The sequence below is a fragment of the Pseudopodoces humilis genome, chromosome 7, assembly GCF_049639895.1.
Source record: "Pseudopodoces humilis isolate 2021_Gansu_Grassland_sample_001 chromosome 7, ASM4963989v1, whole genome shotgun sequence".
Taxonomy (NCBI): domain Eukaryota; kingdom Metazoa; phylum Chordata; class Aves; order Passeriformes; family Paridae; genus Pseudopodoces; species Pseudopodoces humilis.
The window spans coordinates 27,913,247-27,935,760 of NC_142206.1; the positions used below are offsets into that span (position 1 = coordinate 27,913,247).

Sequence of the window (22,514 nt, forward strand, 5' to 3'; positions counted from 1 at the left end):
GCTACAGGGAAAAAAAAAATAATTGCAAGACATGTGCTATTCATGTAATTGCTGACATGTCTAATGCTGTGTGATTCAGGGCAGCTTTGAAATACTAGACTTCTTATTGAGGGATGGAGGGATCACATTTCCACTGGGTGCAATTTGAAGAGACGCATAAAAGAAAGAAATGTAAGTAGTTATGAAGAAGCCCAGTCTTGAGTCAGTTTAAATGCAACTTGCTCAGAACAATTGATTTTTTATGAGAAATAAGTGGATTTGTAGGCCCAACCCAGTATTTGGCAAGCCAGTTTCCACCAAGCAATTGCTAAATTGTTGAATTTACTGTGCAGCGTCTGCTCTTTAGAAATGCGGAAAAACATTAAAAATTATACATTATGCACATAAAACATATGCCAATTTTAACCCACGAGCATTTTCTTTCTATCCTTATAACCCAGTATTAGTTTGGATATTGATTTAAATTTTGGGAATTTTTTTTTGTTTGTCTGTTAGTGGTTTTTTGTTTGCTTGTTTTAACTAAATAAGCTAATTCATGCTTAGCAGAAGATTGAACTTGGTTTAGATTTGGGACTATCTACATCTGATAACTGCCTGAAACAGAGTCAGTACCACGTTTCAAGTGTCCTATTTTTCAAAGCAGAGCTACAGAGGAAAGACAAAATATCTAGAACAAAACTACTCAGATGCTGAGGGAAATCTGTATTAAACTCAGTCCTGCAGTGGAAGACCTGTGTTAAGGTGAAACAAGCAACTGGACAGACAGCCTAGGGAGGTCAAATCTATCAGCAGTCAGCTCATGGAGGCTTTGGTCCCGATGCCAGTAGTTTCCATAAGGCATCAAGGCAAGTTCTACCCCTGAAAAGAGGCATTAAGAAAGCAATGTTCTGGCCAAGCACTCAGCCTTGCAGCCTGCTCTCCAGGTGAGGAGTGCTGGCTCTTGCCACCATTGCCTGTCCTGGGCCTGCTCCCCATGCCACAACAATCTCTTTTCATTCAGTTCACCTGAACAGGGGCCTTTCAAACTCTGGACATGAGGAACTTATTTTTCCCTTGGGCCTCTGGCTGCTGTATCTGGATGAGATGTGTGCTTCAGCTCCTCAAGGCAACAAACACCTTCAGACTGGCCCCAAGGGAACTAATTTCTCAGTGAGTGTATAAAATTCCTCAGCAGAACTTGTCTGTTTTGAACAACATCATCAGGGAACGTTATCAATAGCAGAGTCTCTCTTTCACAATACTGTGGGATTTCCATACTCCACCCAAATGCATTTTCTTTGAGTAAGTGACATTCTGACGTGCTCTGGGACAACTCCATGGGCCCTTGCCAAAACACATGCTGCCTTCTTCATTCAGACACACACAGCAGTTTAAACTTGGTTTAGCTCCTGAGTCTCAAGTAGTGACAGGCCATCTGGCACCTTCCAGTAAAACTGGCACTTTCTGCTAAGAGAGGTCCAGGGCTTATATAAGACAGGCATGGCAGGACAGGAGTGAAGTGCACTGGCATGTCTTGAGTGCTCCATGGCAGCACTGGGAGCAGAGAAGGAAGACAAGTGAGTGCTGGGGTGAGGGTCAGGAGCAGTGCAGGAACAAGGGACCAGCTGTGGGACTGCTGCTGGGAGGAGGAGGTATCACTCAAAACGGAGCTGTGGGGACAGCCACGCTTGAAGTCAGGGGGTATGGATCAGAATGAAGCTGTACCAAAACCTCTTGGGAGGAGGGCAGACTAGCGCAAAGATTTTAGACTGCATACGTCTCCCTTGGATTATGGTAGCAAAGATACACGGTATCGTACAGCACACAAAACAGGAGAATCTGAAATGAGGTTGGGAATGTGGGGCAAACTAGGAAGCATGAAGGAGGCTTTTAGTACTGGAAAGCTATGCTGTTGCAGCACTGACTTCTTTCTGACTTGTTTTGGCGATGTTGTGTAAGACCAAGACTGAAGCAGTGGGAGAAAAAAAGTATATGTGTTTGGTCCTCCTACCAAAAAAGAGGTTAGTTTTAAGATATGAAAATCAAAAAGAAGATGAGAAAGCCAGTTTTGTTGCTGATTAGTATAATGAGGTGTTCCTACGAGAGTCTGGTGACTGGGAAAATAGAATTAACAATTCATCTACAGAAACAAAAGCTTCACTGAGAATTTTTTTTTCTCACTAGAAGAGAAACATGCAACTCCATTTATTGCAGCAGCTGCCGTTACGTGCACTGGCTGACAAGCCACTCTGGGCACGGATCATAGCACTACTCAAAATCTGCCCTCAGGCATTTTTTTCCATATTCCATACTCTAAACTGAACATTGGACAATGTCTGACACATGCACACAGGTGCCACACAGACTGGTCCCATCCAACTTTATTCTCTATGACTGGCCCATAGAAGTGGAGACCTAACCAAGAAGATAATGGTGTGATGTGTCCTCCTTTGACTGACCTACTTCAAGCCAAAAGACTGGGAAGGGGACATGCAAATCTGCTTCCAGAGCAGACTGAAATGTGTCTTTGGCACAGCATCCCCACACACACTCATCACGCATTCCAAAAAAAGTTTTTTCATCCTTTTCCCCAGATTTCTCTTGTCAAGAGAGGACCATTATTGATAACTCCCTGAGGCTTATTCTCCTTGTGTTACCCAATACCTCATTCACACCTAAGGCATCAGGACAGATGAAAGCAAAACAGAGACAAGCAGTTCTTTCCCTGGTATTCAAACTTTAAATCAAACACCCACTTCGCTGTACTATAAACAGAACTGCCTGTTTGGAGCACCAAGGCGCTCCTGTAATATTTCTTTTCCTTTAAGATTTTATATTTCTCCTGTGAGAAGCAATTACAATAGAAGTGTCAAGCAAAAATAAATCCCTGTTAATCACAGTCACTAGGAGCCTGCCAAGTAAATCACATCTCTGTGTTGCTGTTCCATTTTTCAGGTAGAAATAAAAGTGTGTGAGAATGCCATCATTTAGAATTGAGCTCTTCCCAAAAGGAGTACAAAGATTTTGAAAAGAGAAGTTCTTGTGTGTTCATTACATTGTGTGGAATTAGACAAGCACTAAAACTGAGCATCCACTGACTAAGAGTAATTCAGGAAGGATTCCCTGAAGGTTGTGCAGTCCAACCTTCACACAAAGCAAGGCCAAATTCATGGTTAGGTCAGACTGCTCAGTTCAGCTGGGCCCAGGGGTTTCTGAACAGCTGTAAAACACTGGTTCCACAGCTCCTTCAGGACACTGGGCTCATGCTCACCACCTCTGATCATAAGCAACTTTCTACCTATATGTAAATCCAGTTGGGATTTCTTTCCCTGCAACTTGTGTAGATTGTCTTTGGTACTTTCAACATTCACTCTTGAGAAAGGATCTGACCCTGTCTTTGTAGCTTCTCATTCCCTTCAGCTTTTCCTTCCCCAGACTGAACAAGCTCAGTGTCCTTAGCTTCCATTCAAATGTAGGTGCTCCTGCCTCTTCACCTATCTATCACAATCAATCACTGATAACCAAAACATTTGTTTTGGTTTTGATCTAAAAATAGGCAGATCTATGCATCTGAAAGGAAAAATAACAAATGGGGAAAACTTTGGGCTTTCCACTGGACTGTTGTTTTCCCATACTTTTCAAACTCTGAGGTTTCATGAACTGTCCATGTATCACAAGGGAGCTGCCTTAAAGTCACTTGAAGGGAATGGTACTGAACCTGTTCCCCTCCAAATATGAGAATTTCTACGGTCTTTGGAAAGAGGTTTTGCTCTTATTTTATCTTCTTTTCACAATTCCTTGAATTGTGAAAACCAGCCATTTCAAGACAATGCAATTGCAGATGCTGTTCCAGAATTGAGTGCAAGGGAGAAGTTTCCATCATGCCAGAGAGCTGCCAACCACGGTTTTAAAATGCTGTCTCCTATTAAAACCTTTAAAAATGAGGCCTCCAGTTTCCTTTTGAGTAACGTGCAGTGGCTTGGTGACTAGATCAATTACCTTTTTAATGCTATGAATTTTAACCAGAGTATCAGAAACCTCTTTTAGCTGAGTTCATCTTAAGACATCCAGTCTCTGTATTGCAGACTTGAGCTTACAGAATGAGTTTTCAACTCAGATAAGTGGTTATTTTCCCCAGGAACCTTCAGGAACACTATTATTGAGTCAGTGAAAACAGGTACCAGAAACCCAAAAATCCTCCATAAAATTTACATCATCCTGAATAAACCCATCATCTATCAGTGGCAGATGTCTTCATTGGATTGGAAGATATTCTGTCTGGAAATATACAGAGGAATGGTTTTGTTCTAACTCCTTGTTTCTGCACCATCCACACATTTGTACACAGAGCTTTAACAAAGCAGCACACATGCATGAAAGGTATTTCACATTCCTCTACCTGTGATCAAAGTCTAGTAAGAGTATTTGGGTATGAGCAAGGAAACAATTTCAACTGTCTTGCCTGATCTCTTACATAAGATTGTCCTACCCCTGTCATAGGGAATGACTGACTGGTGATATTCTGATAGCCACAAAAACTACGTAACATTTTTATTAATAACTCACCCCAAAGAAATATAAATGCTTGTTTAGTAAAACAGAACTAAGGAATCTTTGTTCAATACTTCAGCCTGTAACAGAACAACATATAGAAAAAACTAAGCAGAGGTGGAAATTTTTCCTCTTTTGTGGCTTTAGTATGTTTGTTTAGAGCCAGAAATACCAGCTCACATTCTCTTCTCTGCCAACTGCTGTTCTTACCGGTGACCACGCTGGGAATTTTGGACAGAAAGCTCTTGACAGTGCGGATGGGAACTCCACCTGTTTTGTCATCTTGCATCCTTGTAACGATGTCTTCAATCTGTCAAAAGAACGGAAAGACTCTGTGGTTTATGAAAAATGGTGACTTTAACATGAGCTCTTTGGAGCCCTGCTGGTAGAATGGGTTTCAAATATACCAGGTGTACTACTGCACAAACACGGAGGTAGAGACACCTGCTACCTGCCCAAATTTAAAAATTTAAACCCTGAGAATAGAAACCATGAGACAACATAGACCAGCTCTGAAGACAGTGGTTGGATACTGACAATCCAATTGCAATGGTGCTTCTTTTGCTGACCAGGGGTGATAGAAAGGTGTTTGCTCCACAGATGAACTGGATTGCACTTCAACCAGTTTAAGGAGGTTCACATCCAGTCCACTTTCCCCTCTGCTCCCACATTCACTTGTATCCTCCTTACTGTAACCTTGGGAGAGCTTTCATTTTCTGAAGGGTCCCACACAGTCACCAACCTCCTACGGCTTGAGAAGAGTCTAAGATGGAAAAGCTGCAGGAGGACTTTCCCTGCCTCATTTTGTTGGCTAGAATGCTACATGTCCCATGGTCAGCACACAAAGTAAATAACCAAAAATAAAATAATTATAGAGGAAAACTCGTTGGATTTTGAAAGCCAAGCTACCTTTTAGTTCACAGGCACACACATAATCTATCACATACAGAAAGATACACAATCTTCTTCAAAAGCCATGGCAATCAGAGGATCCAATTACCAGGGGAAGGAGCTTAATCTTCCTCCTGCTTACTCTGAAATGGGAAGGATTTTTTGTTCCTTTTAAGGCTACTTGCCATGCATTTACTTGAAGGCAACGCCAGGGAGAACAAAAAGCTGAACACAAGCACAGTGTAGAAATTCAGTATCTCCAAAAACTCCCTTCAAGTTAATAAGGTCTCAGAAGCCCAACAAAAATAAACCCAAAGCTGTTGTCTCTGTTAGCTCAAGCAGCCAACAGCACAGCCCCACCCGCTGTTGTTGACAGGTGGCCAAGGGCAGCCAGACAAGGAGCACAGCCCTGATTTTACCTAAAGATTTCCTCCTCACAGATGCTACAAAACAGAACCACAGCAGAGAGGTCGATGGGAGCACGGCCCCTCTCTCTCCTAAAGGCAGCCTAAGAGCTCAACATGCTCTCTTCATCTCTGGGAAGCCACTTCATTTACATACACAAGTGAGGGCTTTTTCACAGATTTAACACCTACATTTCAAAACAAGTTTAATTTCAAGTCTTCCCGAGGTGGTAAGACAATCTCCCTGCCAACTTCAGGCACTGAATTTGATTGCTGTGTTTTTAACCTCGGGTTACCACTTAACTAAACTCTTCACACCTTGTTTATATATTACTTTTAATTTAACACATCCTGAACAAATTCTCAGTGGGAATGAAATAGCAAAGATGAAAATATCCTGACATTTTCAATATATTACATGAGCTTTGGGTACTTAGACAGTTAATTTGTGATAGAATAATGATACTTTCCCCACAAACTATGAATCACTATGAAAATTAATACCACTTTTCCCTTTTGCCAGAGCCCTATGCAAAGTTGTTTGCTGATCAAAGCATTGGACTTTTTTCCAGTCTGAGGATATCTACAGAAGTAACTGCTCATCTCAGATACCTGGAGAGGTAACTGCTCTGCTGAGAAGTAGACAAAAAGCATTTAATTTTGTTGAGAGGAGCCTGACAGCATCATTTGTTATCAACCCACACCTACAAGGCTACAGCACTCCAACCTATCAGGCGACAGGGCAGCTCAGCTGCCTCTGAAGAGTAGACCAAGAGTCACAAAATCTCAGAATGGGTCAGGCCAAAAGGGACCACAGGAGGTCACCTGGTCCAACCTCCCTGCTCAAGCAGAGTCATCCTAGAGCACAGGGCACAGGATTGCCTCCAGGGAGACTCTTCAACCTCTCTGGGCAACCCATTCTAGTGCTCAGTCACCCACACAGTAAAAACGCTTTTCCTCATGTTCAGGTGGAACTTCCTGTGCATCAGTTTCTGCCAATTGCCTCTTGTCCTGTTGCTTGGCACCACTGAAAAGAGCCTGACTCCATTCTGAGTCTTAGACTTCATCCAAGAAGTACAGTCAGACTAAGAACTGTTTCTGCAAGACAATGAAAAACCCTCTGTATTACCAACTACTTATGTGCCTTCATCTGTATGTACTTATAGCTGACATCAGAGAAAGATTTTTCCATGCATATTAAGAGGAAACTACTCTGAAATGTACTGTGAGTACCCCGTATCTTCAGGAACACTTCAGGGCTTCAAGAATCATAAGAATAATGTTTGGTAAAACTGTTTTCTCTTTTTCTATGTGAATGAAAAGTTCAGAATGAAAAATGAACTAAAATAATTACTTCAGTGCAGGAAAATAAACTTTTTACTCTTTTGCTCGCTATAAACTAAAGGAACAACAGCATGATTTATGTCATTAACACTACAAGAAAAGTTCCATTTCAAGTGAAATAAAACTTTAATTATCTTAAAAGAAAGATATATTGTTTTTACCTAAACTATTCCCCATTTCAATCAATCAAGCAGGCGTTGGTGTCTCAAACAGGGCCATTAATTTCAGTTTAAGTTACAATTACAAATACCTACTGCATTTTTAAATAAAAAATAAACAAAGCTACCCTAGAGATAACTTCTTCCCAAAAGGCGCTCTCTTACTCCTGTCTTCCAGCCTGACTACACTACTGGCACTTACTGCTCTCCTTGTTTCAAACTGTTGGATGTTTCTTTTCTCCTTTCCTTTCTACTCAAATGCCACGCCTCTGTTCTCTCCTGTCCTCTCAACTGATCCAGACATAAATACACATGTCATCCTCCAACAGCATGCCCAGAATTTCCAGTCTGCTGCTCAAGAGCCCACAGGATTACAAGCCCCTAGTTATACATATTCTTTCCACTCCCAACACGCTTTTCTTGTGCTCTCCTGCAAATTTCTGCCCTGCTTGAAGAGGACAGCATGGCATACACAAACATTTTAAGATAATTTTATCGTTTCCTAAAGTTATAATCAAATTTTAATTAAAATATTAAAAACCTGCATCTAGCAATGTTTCCAGGTTTTGTTCAGTTCACTACAAAGAGAAGACCTGACCCTTTACACCTGCCTTTGTTCTGCACCCACCCAATGCTTGCAGATATTACCACCTGCTGAGCTATGGAATGAAATAATTTCACAAAATAAGTGCTACAGTGACAAAGCAGAAAAAAAGTGATCATTAGAGATTCAAGCATGGAGAAAAGCAAAGAGGGAACATGAAGTGTGAAGGTCACTTTCATCAAAGCTTTTTATCTTAACTTTTAAGAGTCACCTAGACACTCGAGTGCTAATGACTCCCTTCAGCTTCTGCATGTCATTAAAAACCCCTTAGGCTTCCCTCTCTGCAGACAGGGAATGAGAGTCCTTGGACAGCTCATTTCATCAGGCTAGGAGGCAGAAAAAAGTGCAACAAAGCATTCCTCATTTTTCTCTCCTAAATGAGCAAACTTCAGTGAACTAACTTCTGCCCAACAAAAGTCATAGTAACAACGAGGAATGCTTTTTGTTTTTTTTCCTATGATGTGGGTCACTGCTATTTCATCTAGTCTGATTTTGTAAAGGGAATTGTAATTCTTCCCTCCAAGTGGATTCTGAGTCGGTATCTCCACAAGAAAGCCAGAGGAATTCATGTATCTGCTGTCACTGTTAGCTACACACTCTAATGTATGCCTAACAAACTAGATCTGCTTTTCCTCCTGACTGGTTGTTGACAAGTCTGCTCCCTACATTTATCCAGAATGTTTTTATCCCTCATTATCCCGCTCTTAATGCATTGAAAAGGGTTTCTGGCTTCAGAAACACATTAGTGGAGACAAACTACTGCAGGTAGTTTATGAGAGGTTACCAGCAGATTCTGTTACACAGAGTGTGATGGGAATTTAATGCCTACCTTGCTACCATTCATTAGACCTTCTTTTCCACTATGAGCACTTTTGCTGGCTTAAGGAGGCTGAAGGCACAAAGTAGAAGACCTTGAATTTCTGTCAGAGACAAGATGTCTATCACTGGAAGATGAGAAGTCCTTTTTCTGAGGCAGGACAGAACAAAAGATTACATTTGTTGATGCATTAGGATAACTAAGTCATAATACAACAAGGAATGTAACAACCACAGCCCAGCAACTTTGGGTCAGTGCCACCCAACATCCCATTATCATCACAAGAGAGAAAACAACTCTCAGCTTTTCAGTGGCTTTTCTTTCTCCCAGCACCAAGGTAAAAGCAGGCACCCTTCTGGTACAAGTTAGCACACACAGCCTTGCTGAGCCCTGGTCAAGGCTGGACTTGCAGGTGACACGCTGAGGGAAGGGCGAAGTTACACAGAGAAGAAAAGCTACCAGTTCCTACCTCCCAGAGCCCCACACCCAGACACCACCAGCAGCTAATGGAACTCCCTGGCTCAGCACCCTCATAATGATGTCAGAGGCCCTCATGGTCCCATTTTGCCATTTTATTTTGTGAGTTAGGAAAACAGTACCCTTTTCATATTCTAGCATTTGAGTTAGATGTACATATTCCCTCAGACCCTGCAGGAAAGCTCCTGCTGCCTATTTCTGAATATTTCAGTATGTACCAGGTGCCTGTCTGATTACTCACAGCAGCTACCTACCCTTGGGGCCTCCTGTCACCAGCTAACCTGTGGCTGGAGAGCCTCCAAGCATCACTCATCAGTGCCAACATTAAATGTACAGGGTTAGAGAGAGCACTGTGCAGTTGCAAAGATACTCTCTGACCTGGCTGATGACAGCTCTCATGCATATTGAGGGAGCTGGACGGTACACAGAGCAAAGGATCGGTCTGCTATCAGCTAGCATGATGGCAATAATTATAAGCACATTTGATCTTTTTACTGAAATTCAAGTTTATAAGAGCCTGTTTGTCGCAGTGCCAGCTCTTACTCCCATAAGTGCCTCTGACACTACCGGTGTGCCTGTGCATTCTGCACCTGCTGACTCCTGCCACACAGCCCAAGCATGCACAGACAATGAAAGTTAATTTGACAAGATGCCTGAAGCCAACTTGCTTCACTGGTCCAGACAATTTCACTCTGCTCAAAAAACAAGAAAAAAAGCTGAAAATAAGGGCTATACAGCTCCCTTCAAGGGAGAAAGAACAATCTTGAGACAATGCTGGAAAGTGGCAGAGCAGCACTACCAGAGCATTGTGGTGTGGCCTTCAGCAATCAGCATCATCTGCTCCTGTCCAAGTCTCCTCTCCTGTGTAACAGATAGTACTGAACTACACAGGGGTGCTGAGACTTAATTCAAAGATGTCCAAGGACTTGGGATGCCTCGGATAGCAGATGCCACACAACTACAAAAGATGTGCTCCCCATCTCTGACAACCTTTCACAGTCCCAAGGAAAACCAAATGGCATCAGAGCATAGATGGCAATTGCTTCCCACCTGACCAATGTCCAGTGATAGCTGAAGTCGGGCCACTGGTGACACTTGTGCTCTTCCTGATGGAGTTCTCTCCGCTACTTTTTAAATTTCAGAGCTTATTTCAAATAAAGGCAGATTATACCACATATCTCCCTCAATTTTGAGTGTGTTTCAGGGAGTGTTAACTGTGATCTTCAGACGTTTATTGGGATGGTGAAACAGAGCTAATAATGTCACCTTGAAACTGGTAACGTGCTTTAGCATTGATATATCTCTGCTGTGAATAGGGGGGTGCTAGTGAAGAACAACCATCAAGGCATTTGTCATGATTAATTGCATGCTGCTGCTAATCCAGCTAGAGCTTCACAAAAGCAAGCATCTACTCACAAGTCATCACAGGGAAGGACAGGTTTGGCCACATCAATTGGAATGTACAAAAACAATCCCTAGGGAAAAACTGTGACACTGTGGCACTTACTCAGCTGCTGAGGTGCAACACCAGAGTCTGGAAAGTAGCAGGCAGCAGTTTTTTGGATCAGATCCTGCCTCCCCTATCTCAGCCCACAGTGTCAGCTCTGCACAGCACCCCCAGCTCAGGCCTGGGCTGTGTTACAAGAAAACGTAGTCACGGAAAATGAGAGCTGGAGCTATTCCCCTCAGGCACTATATGCACAGTTGGAAAACAGGGTTTAATACTCAGCAGAAAAACAAAGCATAGCAAATTAATTCAGCAAACAGAGATTCTCCAAACGAGCTGAACTAATGCAATTTTCTCTCTCCCCAAAAATCAAGCTTTTTAGCCCATCAGTGTCAACAGTGAGAAGCAAAAGACATCAATGTGTCAGTGTTATGCAAACTCAATTTTTCATTAAAAACATTTTGACAGACAACTCCCAATGAGCTCAATTTCTACATGAGCTATAATTGCTTAAAAGAGGAAGCTATTTTGGCATGATAGAAAGCTGTGTAAAAATAAAAAATAAACTCTTGCTTATTGATTGTGCTACTGTAATTACAGCAGCAAATGCTTGTGACTCTGTTCCACTGTGCATCATAACAGAATGCAGTGGTGCACCAAACAGTGATGCATTTTTTTCCCATGCTTTCTACATTTATGGCAAAGATGCCACATACATGCATATAATGAGCCTAAGAGACCTTACACCACTGAAAGAACAACTGCTCTAATTAGAAACCTTCTAAGACTAGCTCCAAAATAGACCAAATATTTACTTTGTTCCATAAGCAGAAGTGTTAAGCTTTTTAAAACAGTAGGAAAGTATCATAAATATCCAATGAAAAGACAATATGAATTTTAAACAAAACCCTAATGGAAACAAAGTGGCCACAGTATTGTGTCTTCACAGAGGTGTGAAGAAAGTCACACTTTTTTTAAGAAACTACCACCTCTGCCACACTGTATTTATTGAATAGAAGTGGTTTTTGTGTAACTTACAAACTATGCAAATCTATGCACAGAAAACCACATAAATGCAAAGATTATTTCAGCCAGGAAACCTGTAGGATGGAATGATCTACACACTGTTTCTCAGTATGTGATCTGAACTGAAGGAATCATTTTGGGGGAAAACTGAAAAGTTAGTCCCTGTGTCCTTACAGCAGTGCTGCTAAGGGAAGGCACTGGTGCTGGCACCATTTGGGCTGTATCTGCCAGCTTGTGACAGAATGGAGCCTCCCAGACCATTTTTCACAGGTCACCAGTCACCTGGTGCTAACTTTATCTGACCATGCCATCCTCAGCAAGATTTGAATGGATAATCCTGAAGTGCTCTGCAATGACTATCTGCAGAAAGACAACTGAATCAAAACAAAGCATCAGCTTGGGTTGAAATATGAAGAAGTTAACAAGAAATCTAGGGTTGGTTCTGTATATGCACCACAGTGCCCATATACTAATAACGAGAGGTGTTTTTGGGAGTGTAGGAGTAGATGCTTTCCTTTGATGTGGTTTACTGAAGTCACTGACTGCAGGGACTGACAGCATCCTGCTGCCTCGCTCCAGCCAGGGTCCGACGCACAAGCTGCCATGGAAACAGCAGAGATTTTCTCTTCTGTTGCATCACTGCACTGAATGTAAAACTATGCAGGTCTCCAGATTGCTCATACGGTGACGAATGAGGAGCAGAGCAGACGTGCTACCACAGCCCACATGGGGACTACTGCAGCAGGGCTGGGTGCTGTACATGACCTGGCAGAGCCCCTGGCACGCCTGCTCCCATGCACACATTCGGGTCCCTCGTCCATCCCACTGCGGGAAGGGCACTGGGTGAAGCCTGTTAACCAAACCTCAGGAAGGCTCAGAAGCAAATCTGTGACTCTCCTGCCATCCAAAATAACCTTGCACAAACCACTTGAATTGACAAATTCCAGAAGGAAGTTTAGTTTCAACAGCTTTGGTTTTTCCAGGTCTTCTTTTGGGGGTTAGCTCCCACACCCTGAATTTCACTTTGAGTTCTGGCCATCAATTAATCCTTCTCACGCAGGACAAAGCTACATTGTCCTATATAAAAAACCTTGTCAACATAAAAACCCTTGTGGGTTTTTTACTCTAAAACAACTGAGAAAGCTTGCAAAACCTTAAATCTTCCAGCAACATTGGGTTGAGTCTCCAATTTATAATATTATTCAAGGACAGTTATTGAAGCCAGTTTAGAAGCTGCACATAAGAATCTTAGCATTATACTGTGGTCTGTGCCTGACCTGGCATGAGAAAACAGCACCTCTCTCCCTATGCGATCCTGAACCGAAGATTTATAAACACAATCCTTGAAGAGGAATCTCACTTTCCTCTGGAGCATGAAATACAAGGCACTTCCAGAGACAAAAGTGCCAGGCAATGGTGGGTCACTAATATGTTATCACGCAGGAACTTGCAGCCCCTCAAATCTCAATAAAGAGAACAGCTGGTTAGGACTGCACCCAAATCACTTCAAACCAAATCTCCACAACCCCGAATGACCTCACATTCATTTCCAAAGCTGGGAATTGGACAATATAATCAAGGCCCATCATCCTACTCAGGAGCTGGAATCACAGAGTTGCCCACCTCCCACCCTGACTGCTTCAATGCAAGGCAGGGGAGGAAAGGCCTGTCCAGCCACCCTCTTCCCAGCACCACTGGCAGGTGACAGTGAGCCTTTCAGTGCAATAGGCTGGAAAAGGCCATCCCTGGGTCTGGTAAAAATTGATTTAAACAATGTTGAGCAGAGGTAGAAAGACAAGTTGTTCCTCATGAGTGTTTTCCCCCCTTGCTACAAAATGCAGCAACTACTACCTAACTGCTCTGAAGTATATAATTAAATGTATTATTTATTGAAATGAAATACAGATACATAAATATTAAACAGATAAGAGGTTGGGATGCAGTTGGTGGATGCTCAATTGGCATTGCTACTGCTATATTTAAATATCTGAATAATGATGAGCATTGAGTCACCTCAAACACTCAGGGAGGGCTGTGCTGTTCTCTGGGTCTCACTTTTTAAAAGAAAAATAGATTTTCTACCCCACTAAAAAATCTTTAACAGGGAGAAAACTCTGCAGTTTAAAGGGGAAAAAATTATCTGCTGCATTCCTGATCTTATTCTGCATACAGGGGAAGAAAACAAAAAACCCAGTCCAATTTAAGGTGACTATTTTTTGCTTAAAATGGTAAGGTCTGAATTTTCACTTTGATTTAGACTCCACAGCTGAGGGAAGATTTGTGTCCATATCCGTGTGAAAGGGCAGAAAGGTTTTTGTAGCGAAAAGGAGAACATACGAATCATAAGACAAGACTTCTGCAGTGTTCTGGACTTCTTGATTCAATCTGAGCTTCATCAAACCACTATCAACTGCAGGCAAAATAAGACGAAACTAAGTAGGACAAACTTGACAATACTATTATTTAATAAGAAATGCAGTATACTACCATTTTCTATTCTTTTTGCAAAGCTTCATAAGGATGTTCTTAACTTCTTCCACATTAGTGAAGATACTTGGAGTCATGAAGGAAATAGTTCATAAGTTATTTCCAGCATGAGACACAAAAGTTGGGGCTTATTGTTTCCTGCAGGGTAGCTGTAGCACTGGCACCAAATCTCCATCATTACCTTTTCTAATGAATTGATGAGGGAAACTGTCCGGCATATCTCTTCTTTCTATTTTGACAGGCTATTGTGGCCTAGCTAAAATAAATTATGTATAAATATATATACTTGCTTGTTTTTTCTTCAAAACAGCAACAAAGTGGGGCTTCAGGAATTATTTTTCTACCTTTTTTTCAAGCATTCCTCTGTGTCTGTAATACTGTGACACATAATACAGTGTGACAGGTCATTTCATGCATCATTTAATTCTTTGCACTGCAAAGTGCCCTGCCACAATAAACATAAACTACATCCCTCTTGCCCCCAAATTCTGTTGAAGATGCAAAGCAGAGAAGTTTATAAATTACAGGAAAGACAAGAAACCCTATTCACCAACATCAAAAGGTTGTATTTGGTTTCTCTTCCTCTCCTTGTGATAGTGTCACCTTGCAATTTCTAGTATTGTTTTTACACCTAAAAATAATAAAACCAAATACTTAGGAAAAAGGGCAAAGACACAGAAAAAACTCACCAAAATTTCCACTCAGGATGAAAAGATACCACTACAAAAGAAAAATGTAGGTTTTTTTTAATTTTAGAACAGAGGGAAAGTAGAGGCTTTGAGAAGATTTGTCAGAGAGTGAAAGAATGTAGACTTAATTATTTTTGACACCTCTATACCCATTTTCTTCACATTGATTTTTAGTAACTTTTAAATATATCTATCAAAAAAATTTAAAAAGGCTTGGTTTATGATCACAAATGCATACAAGATTACCAGTCTTGGAAACACCTTGGTTTAGCCCATAAAGAGACAATGCTGAAGAGTTTAGCACAGTGAAACTTTCTGTACCACCTCTGGGAAGGAGTTCCATACAAAAAGCAGTCCCACTGCTGTCCACCCACACCATGGCTAAACACTCTGCAATGGATGCAATTTTCTTAGCAAGGCGATAACATTTGGGCAATTAGCAATTATCAAAGAAAAGTTTTTCAAGTATGTGTTAGTGAACAGTACTAAAACAAAAAATACTAGATAAAATCTGAGCATTAATCAAAACAAACTGGATATTGTCTGACAAAGGTTATCTTCATTTGGCAATTCATTTATTCAAATATGCTAAATTATGCTGATAGGAAAGTTTGCATAACATAGGATTCACAGAGGTTCTTCAACTGAGCCACTCAAGTGCTGTGGTCCTTGACTTTGATAGTAGCTATTGCTAGAATAGAAAACCCCAACCTCACAGATTGCTCAGTAGAATGTATGCATTAAAAATGCACATGATTCGCATAACATCATCACCAGTACAGGACTTGTTAACATTTTCATGCACTGCAACTACCATTTATTATGCCAAGGTTGACTGGTGCTTTTCCTTTGGCAAAGAAAACGTTGCAAATCTAACAGTAGTTATGAGTTCTGCCACAAATCAATTACAGTCCTCACCATGGATGAAGTTATTTACTTCAGCACCAACTTTATGATTTATTCAGTGGTTCCATTGCTGTTAGCTCTGAACTTTTCAGTAATGATATTGCTACAAACAAAAAAATTTATAGCACCTTAGAAAAAGAATAATTTTCTTTCTTCATATAAAAGGAGATATAAATTCCACCTCCCCACTCCTAAAGTTTTCCTTCCAAACTCCTGCTAAAAATCAATCAAAGAACACATTGCAGTAAGCATGTGGCAGTTAATAAAAATGATGCCACATCAGCTTTGTTTTCAAATCTCAGCCTCAAACTGCTGTTTGGTTCAACTCTGGCATTTAATGCAGCTAATGCACAAATGGGGCTCTGCTGTTTTAACCCCTTATTTTACAAAACTTGTTGAAAATTTTCCAAAGGGAATCATAGGGGTCCCAGCTCTGCAGAATGCTCATGCACTTTCCTTGAGCAGAAATGGCTAAAAATGAACCCTTCCAGAGATGCTGATTTTAAAGGCTTTTACCTCTTGACACCTAACCAGTATTTTTCCTAATTCAAGGGGAGGATGGGGAAGAACTACTTGTGGACTGGAAGTCAGAAACTCTACAAAGAAAGGGATTGCTTACTTTTGGTACTTTATGATACAATCCTCTCTCCAGGGGATTGTGTAAGAGACAGCTGAAAACACAGCTCACAACACAGAATTGCCCAGCAAGAACACAAGGCACTCTGGCCTGCCTCTCCTGCCAGCAGACAACACAAAAAGCCACCTCTGGCCCTGTAATGCCAACTTGCTGTTTTATTCAGTGAGAAAGGACAGGACAGAACAAAAAGAGCAGACACTGCATCCTGTGGCTACTGCTTGGTGGCTGTCCCAACATGCGAATACGTCAAAGGAAGGAGAGTGAGCTGCCTCCAGAATATGAAACAGCTACTCTTACCCTTTTTTATATCACTGTCATACAATATCTTTATCTACACATGGGTGGATTTTCTTCATTTCAAATGCAGAAGGCATTTGCTCCAAAACATAAATAATAGATTATACTTTTGCATGACACAGGTAATTTTTTCTCATGGATTTTGTGTTCAAATTAGCTCTGCTTCCCCTCCACACCATGAAAACTTCTAGCACAGGTAATAACACCTTAAACATACTAAATTTTATTATGCAGGGATAACTGGTTCTACAACACAGTTTTAACTTCAAACTCTACCTTATTTTCCCAACCAATGGCTTCTGTACCGGTATACTTTGCTTATAGAACATTGTTTGATTAAATAAAAAAATGTTAAACACCTATATATCTCAGCTGTACAAGAATGGTTAGCCAGAATATCTTTTTCACTACATTTTTAGTTTTAATGCTTGATGCCAAAAGATGGAATTGTTAAATACATTAGTATGTTACAAGAGTTGATTTTTTAAATTGTAGAATGCCAGCTGGGAGATAGATGTGGTATTTGGTTGTAGTTCACATGGATTTAATTACTGAAACAGAGTAACATACTAAGAACAACACATAAATAAAATGAGTTTTAAGCGCCTAGAATTACAATATAAATCACAGATCACATTAAAATTATTTACCTTCCTCATTCCATGATGGAATAAAAGTAATTTTACACACAGATGGGAAATACATGTAATGGTTTTCTAAATACACTGGGATCATTGTTTTATGATGCTTAAATTGTTTTCCCATTCCAGCTTTTATAATAACTGCTTCAGATCCCTAGAAATGTTACTTTGACTTTTAAATACAAAGGAGTTACAGGTTAGCACGCTTGACTTGTACCCCTGTGCTATACAAATCTTATTAGTGCCAACTCTGACACTAGTGTTTCATGGTAAATCATTAGCAAAAGAGCATAAGGGGGTTTAACTTTGCTATAAAATCATCTTCCTACCAGTTAACATCACAGAAGTGTTGATTTATTCACTATTTAGGCAGATTCAAAGTCTCCCTATTCTGTAATTTCCTTTTTCTAAGGAATTAACTCCCAAGTTTTTTCTCTAGTTTGTTCAACTACAAAGCAACAAAAGTACCTCTAAAAAAAGATACCTAGCATGCTTTCCAGCAACTCGTGTTTCAGAGCACTAAATTTTTGTAGCAATTTTTCTATAGGTTGATCAAAAAAAGAACAGAAACAGAAGTATGATTATAATGTTTCTTGTTGATAAGAACAAACTTTGTACAAAGAAATTTATTTAGTGCTTCTTTGTTTCACAAAGAATATATTTTCAACCATAAATTCTACCCTAAACTAAAACTATGTAGTTCTGCAGCAGTGGGTTGGGTTTCTGTAACTTCTTTTTTTCCCAACTCACATAGCAAGGAAAAAAAACAACAAAAGAACTCAAGAAACTTACTAAAGAGTATTTTTTGCTTTATATTCCTCCCTCCTCAGCAACCTATTGTACGCCTTTTATCTATCCTGGCTTGATCTTCCATCCAGCCACCAGATTCTGCCCTTAAGCCTCCACTCCCTCCCTCCCTCATTCGTGCAGTTGTCCAAAGACTTGAGGACATGCAGCCTTAAGGGGTAAGTGCTTCTTGCATTGAAATAGGGTGCCACATTTCACTCATTCATTTTTCCACACCTGAAAACTAGATAAGCAGCTCAGGAGCCTTCTATCTGAAACCCTTCCTGGCGAAGGAGAGGAGCGCAGTAACCATGAGTCCTTTCAAACTGAAAGCCAAATGTGGTAGGTCACACCAGTGCTGCAGGGGATAACTGCTCCCTCCTGGATTGCAGCTCTGAGGTAGGAACTGGTGCTGTGACAGGAAAGGGTAGGTGAAGAAAACATTCCTGCAACACCAACAGTGCAGCCACTCCAGAATCAGTCAGAGAGAAAGAAATGTGACTTGGGCTGCCTGTATCCAACATCAGGCAGCAGAGAAAAACACGGCTGGGCTCCGAGCTCAGTGCTGCTGTACACTCTGCTTACTGCATTTGTGAAGCTTATCATGCTATTAGTCTTTGTCTATTAGCAGAGGAGATTGGCAGAAATAAATAAGCAAAAACTTTTTTCTTTTTTTTTTAGGGTCTGTCGCTTTAATTAGCTGAACACCATAAATACATGTTTCACATTTAAACATCTTGATTATAGACTCCCAGGGAACTTTGTTCTTAACCTGCTAACAGAGAGTAGATACAGATGTTTAAGCTAAAAACTAGCTTTGAGGAAGGTTTTTCATTTTGACCAGCTCCTGAAGCCAAAAAGTTACTATATTTTTCAGGTAGATGGAGTAATGAGCTTTTCAGTAAGCTTCAGTAACTCTTCAGTGTAATTCAGTTACTCCCTCTCTTGTTTTGTTTTTGTCTTTGTTTTCTACAAACCAAGCAGTTTCTTGCTCTGACATGATGTCACTTTTTTGTTAAGATGGAAAGACCAAATGTGGATCCTTCTGTTAACACGTGAACCCCACAACCTGCAAATAGCCAAGAAACTTATTTGAAGAAAAATGCTTCTCTAAGGACAGATGCACATAATTCTCACCTGTGTGAGAATGCTTAGCTAATGGCAAATATATACACAAACACTGTAAAAAAATCCATCTTCAAATATGAATGAGCATGTGTCAACTGAAATTTCTTTACTCAACCACAGTTGAATGCTGGGTCTGTTCATGTTTTCACAACAAAAACTAAATGCAAAGGGTATACCGTGAACTACTTCTCCTCACTATTTTTAATACAGAGCATTCCTTTAGAAGTGATATTTTATGTTCTATGTAAATAGGACTAAGTAAGACAGTAAAGTAATCCTCTGAAATAAATAGCATTGACAGATTTTTCACTACTTACTTTACCATAAGTCAAAGTGAGTGAGCAGGATTTGGTACTTAATGCTAACAACTTAATTAAAAAAACCAAATAAAAGCAACAGTAGTGAAAAATCAACAGGAATTAGACACTTATCCTCCATCTAACATATCTCACAGCACTAGCTGTCTGAAGCACAAAGGCAGGAAACACAAGACTGCATAGATCTGTTATTTAACCAGGTGGTGAGACAACAGAATCCTTAGACTTGGAGTCAACTCAGCATGACACAGCTTTGTGTTTCTCACCCACCAGTAAGACACTCATAAGAAAATTAGTAATGGCTGCGTAACTGGATAAAGAAGTTAAAAAAAAAAAAAAAAAATCTCTGCAAGCCCTCTTCAGTTTTGTACCAATATCAAGTGGCCCCTATTAGTGCTAAGAAGTATGCATGAAAAGAAACAAGACCTGACAGCCAGAGATCAGCAGCTCTGGCTCCACGCTGGCCTCTGCACCTGCTTCTGCTCAGCAGTGCACAAGAGCTCTGTGGGAGAGGAGGGTGGAAGGCCATCAATAATTCATGGCTGAACAGCCAGACGGAAGACCAAGGGACAGCACACTGCATGGTGATTTCAAAGCTGGTGTTCCTGAGAGTGTTCAAGGCTGTTAATATGAGCATGGCCAGCAGGTATTTACTAGTGTCTTCCAGCACATAAATAAGCTGCTGGAAGGGGATTACTCTAGACTGCATCCCAGACCTCAGCAGCTCTCCAACATGCTTGATGAGATGGGTTGGTCTCTACCAGAAATTCAATACCAGTTTGCCTCCTTTCATATTCAGGAATCAAGTTCATAATCAGAGAGGACTGCTTCCTCACATTTAAGAGTTATCAGAATTAGGCTTCTTATATATAGGCTACTGACAGGTTTTCAGGTCAAGCAACTAATGCTGCAAAATAAACAAAAAACAAAACCATTATAGATCTTTATTCTCTGCTCATAGTCCTTATTCAGACAAAAGATTAGCCACCAACTTCCATGTATCATTTGTCTGGTTACTTCTGTTGCTATCCTGAATCCATCGAGTAAGCAACAACCTTTTCAATGTAATATCAACTTCAACATACCTAGATGAAAAGATTTGTGTCACTGAATCACTGCATTATCAGCCTCTGAATTTCAGATCACCCTGAGGGTTTAATGCTTATCTTCCTGGTATCAGCTGTTTCCCATCTTGGTTAGATTTCTGTCTTTCCTACTACCCTGTTACTAGCAGTAAGTGACTGTCACAAGCATTTTGCTTTTGCTTTCCAGATGTAGTAAGAGAGGAATTTGGATTCTCTTACTTCAGAACGTGCAGCTCCCCTTTCCAGTTCCCTGGACTTCCCAGGAAGTTACTTCCCGTCTCGCTGCATCTTTGCCTCCAATTGCCTCAGTTTCCTCATCTCCCTTGTCATCCTGCTCCCCACCACACACCTGTTCCTCTGAAAGTACAAGAACTTGTCACTCTCTAGTCCCAAGCTTGGAGAGCTCTCTGAGCAGTACAAAACACAGTCAGGAGGGAGAGGGCTCCAAAAACCACTGGCTTATTCAGTCTTGCTCTATATATTTGATGCTCCTTATGAAACTTGCTATCTTGTAGGGCTCTTGAACCCACAGTCACACCCACATTTGGTGGGGATGGGTGATATGAGATACAATGACAATTCTTTGGTTCTACAAAAACAATTAGTTACATATTAGAGAGTTCATCCTTCACGTCAGCACCTCAGCTGTGGGAGTTCCTGCCGGGAGCACTCAACACCTGTTTGCCTTCAAACATGCACACAAGAGAGACTTTATGTATGACCCAGATACATGGGAACAGTTCCTGCTAGAACTTGCAGTCAATTTGGAGATGCAAACCTGAGAGAAGCTGTGTTTCTGCTACTCACCAGACTACCTAACAAGCCTTTCCTCTCTCAGCAGTCTGCAGTGCAGCCAGTTTTAGAGCAGCACGTTACATGCCTCCATCCCAGTTCAGGGCTATTCTTGCCTCTGCTTCAGAGCTTGCTGCCCTTGCCAAGGTTCCAACACAACTGGTTGTGAATCAGGACACAGGAAAAGCTCTAGCTGGTTGTAGTGCACAGAGTTGGAAGACAGCTGCTTGTAAACATTTGGGGCACAGGGAAGGGCAAATTCTTGAACAGAAAGACAAAAAGCCCAGAGTTCATTATTTAAAATTAATTTGGTTACCTGTTGAGAAACTCACAGGAAGCTTACCCTCAACTTCAGACAATGGGAAAAGTCACATTGTTTCCAATATGATCAATACATGCTTCATAACTTAATCAAAAAATGAAAAAGGAACTATCACCTTAATAGATGAGTGCCACAGGGTACCTCCAAGTTAATGCTGGCTTATCCTGAAGGGAACCATACTAAAGACTTCAAACACTGCAGGAGTCCATATTTGCAGTTTTACTCAGTATTTGCTGAAATATCCATTCACACAGCACAAACACAGGTAGGCACCCCACATTCACCCTCACTTTTCACACCATCCATTCATGTGGCAGATTTAAGAACAAATGACACTAAATTTGTGACATCTTCAACAGCTGTTCCCTCTTATTAGAAATGAAAGTGCTCAGTTACCATATAGTATCTTCCAGTGGTTCTGAGAGGGTTTTCGTGTTCATGGAAGTTTCAACAGGCATTGGGCCATGTAGTTTTTCCTCCATAAAATACCACAATGTATTTTGTTATTCCTTTATTATTAAAAAACTCCTCTTGATGATAAAATCTCAGGTTTTCCATATATTTTTATAATCACAGCTCCAAGTATTTTCTGATCATTTTCATTGATAAGTTTGCATTTCATTAGTGTTTATGGGCATTTCTGTGGAAGTGTAATAACTCATAACACTTAAGTTGTGTGCACAGTTTGTTCACTCCTCACAGCACTGTTCCCACATATGTCAATCTTAG

General features: G+C 40.8%; 1 protein-coding gene across 2 annotated transcripts in view; it reads right to left on the reverse strand.

The window, feature by feature from the left end:
• The window catches only part of RGS6 (regulator of G protein signaling 6), a 262,870-nt gene that overhangs the window by 100,584 nt on the left and 139,772 nt on the right, over positions 1 to 22,514 (reverse strand). For both annotated transcript variants that reach the window (XM_088057285.1, XM_005522528.2), the window contains exon 3: positions 4,741 to 4,840. In XM_088057285.1, coding sequence (XP_087913411.1) covers positions 4,741 to 4,840 — 100 coding nt within the window. The remainder of the gene's footprint in view (positions 1 to 4,740; positions 4,841 to 22,514) is intronic.